The sequence below is a fragment of the Arachis ipaensis genome, chromosome B05, assembly GCF_000816755.2.
Source record: "Arachis ipaensis cultivar K30076 chromosome B05, Araip1.1, whole genome shotgun sequence".
Classification (NCBI taxonomy): domain Eukaryota; kingdom Viridiplantae; phylum Streptophyta; class Magnoliopsida; order Fabales; family Fabaceae; genus Arachis; species Arachis ipaensis.
Window position 1 is genome coordinate 66,822,173 of NC_029789.2, and position 1,803 is coordinate 66,823,975.

Genomic DNA, 1,803 nt, shown 5'->3' on the forward strand with positions numbered 1-1,803 from the left:
CAAAATATTTTTTTATTCATATTTATAAATATGTATTTAAAATTATTTTATAATATTTATTAATCGTTGCTATCATTTATTTGAGTCTACAAAATCTAAAGGGTCTTATTCTAGTTTAAAAATAAAAGTTGGATAATGTTGACTAACTAAGTTAATTCTTATTCAGTTATACTTTCTCCAGAAGTTACGTCTAGTGAGTAATAGATAGGAAGAGGTTCTTCATCGTTCATTAACAAAATAAGCGAAAATTCAATTGATAAAATTCACAGAAGACATAAAAGGAGAACTACTCACGTTTTCTTAGCTTCTTTGTATGTATGGCTTGATGCTACAGCCATAAGTTGTCCGTCGTGATTGTATGACAAGGACGCAACACTATTTGGATATTTAAGCAACTGAAATTGAGAAAAAAACTGTATTATAGGAAGAAAAAGCTACTGAACTGATTACAATCCTCTAATATTAATATTTATTAGATACAAATGCAAAACATAATTGGGCAAATACCTCAATTAGTCTTTTTCTATTTTTAGCATCCCATATGGTAACATAACCCTCATTATCACCTGTGACAAAAGCACCTGTGATCCTAAAACAGAAGTTAAATTAATAAAAGTTATTAGCTTCCTAATCCAAAATAGCAACTTATACGCAAGAAGGCACATACATGGGACTGAATGCAATGTCATTCACTGGTGTTAAATGATGCTTTCCTTGCTTTGATTTTGGATGACACCGAAAAATATATCTGTGAGAGTGCGATATAGCATTGTATTAGAACAGTTGAGAAACAAGATGAAAGGTAGCTGAAATTGGAAACATAAAAACTGAAGTTGCAAATGTGTTTAAGCATTTCACTGACATACTTTCGAAAATCAACTCTAGAAAATTTGTAATCAGAAAAATACAACAATCAAACTAGATGAATTATATTAAATAACTGCAGTCTCTCATTCAACATTGAATTTATCCTGAGTATAATTTCGACAAATCTGTAATAGTAAACTGGAGGAAAGTAGTACAAATTACGGGAACTAAACTATAATAATAAAATATCTGGAGTGATTGCAAACAACACAGTTCATTAGTTTTTCAACTAGTGAGCAAGTTCTTTTGTTATGTACAAGAATGGAAAAAAACGTACAAAAGCAAAGTAAAACATATGTATCTGTTTTTGTTTTTTTCCTCTTTGTAGAATTTTGTTAGATATTTTATTTTTTAAGATTTGGACAAAAATCAATCTATGAATAACGTCAGCATCAATAACTGACCCATTTTCATTTGAACCAGATGAATCTGAAATCTGCAATGCTACACGTCCATCTACTGATCCAGCTGCAAATCCTGCAATAATAATCAGACTTCAAAGTTGCCTCCCTGAACTATGATATATAACAAATGACTTGGTTCTTTCCATAACTTTTTAGAGTGCATTAAACCAGTCAATGCAACAAGGTTTATGTTGACAAGATAAACTCAGATAGAGCTCATCAAAAAAGAAATAAATCATAGATTTCATAGTTCATACCTTCTGCATAAGGAATTGAACTGACACATCTTAAATGTGTACCACTGAATGGTTCCTTTGAATGAACTGCCGCGTCAAATTTACGTAAATCGAAAACTTGCACTGATGCTTCAATGCCTACGGTAAGACTAAACCCCAAGACAGACATGGAGTCAATTTCTGCAGCTACACGTCTCAAGCACGAAACAGCCTTCTCCATACGGATGTCCCACAGCAGTAACTTTTTATCAAAACCACCTGTGATCAACTGACCTACAATAATGAAGGCTACTAAC

The 1,803-nt window shown here is 31.9% G+C and overlaps 1 protein-coding gene across 3 annotated transcripts in view; it reads right to left on the reverse strand.

Annotated features, from left to right (window-relative positions):
• LOC107643682 (mitotic checkpoint protein BUB3.3) overlaps positions 1-1,803 on the reverse strand; it is an 11,290-nt gene that overhangs the window by 7,068 nt on the left and 2,419 nt on the right. Inside the window, exons 4-8 of one of the 3 annotated variants that reach the window (XM_016347401.2) lie at positions 1,529-1,795; positions 1,272-1,344; positions 668-748; positions 508-589; positions 275-395 (exon numbers count right to left, since the gene is read on the reverse strand). In XM_016347401.2, the coding sequence (XP_016202887.1) occupies positions 291-395; positions 508-589; positions 668-748; positions 1,272-1,344; positions 1,529-1,795 (608 nt within the window). In that variant the 3' untranslated portion in view covers positions 275-290. Of the gene's footprint in view, positions 1-274; positions 396-507; positions 590-667; positions 749-1,271; positions 1,345-1,528; positions 1,796-1,803 lie in introns of those variants that run through there. The other 2 variants (XM_016347402.2, XR_001621003.2) reach the window with 2 other exon arrangements.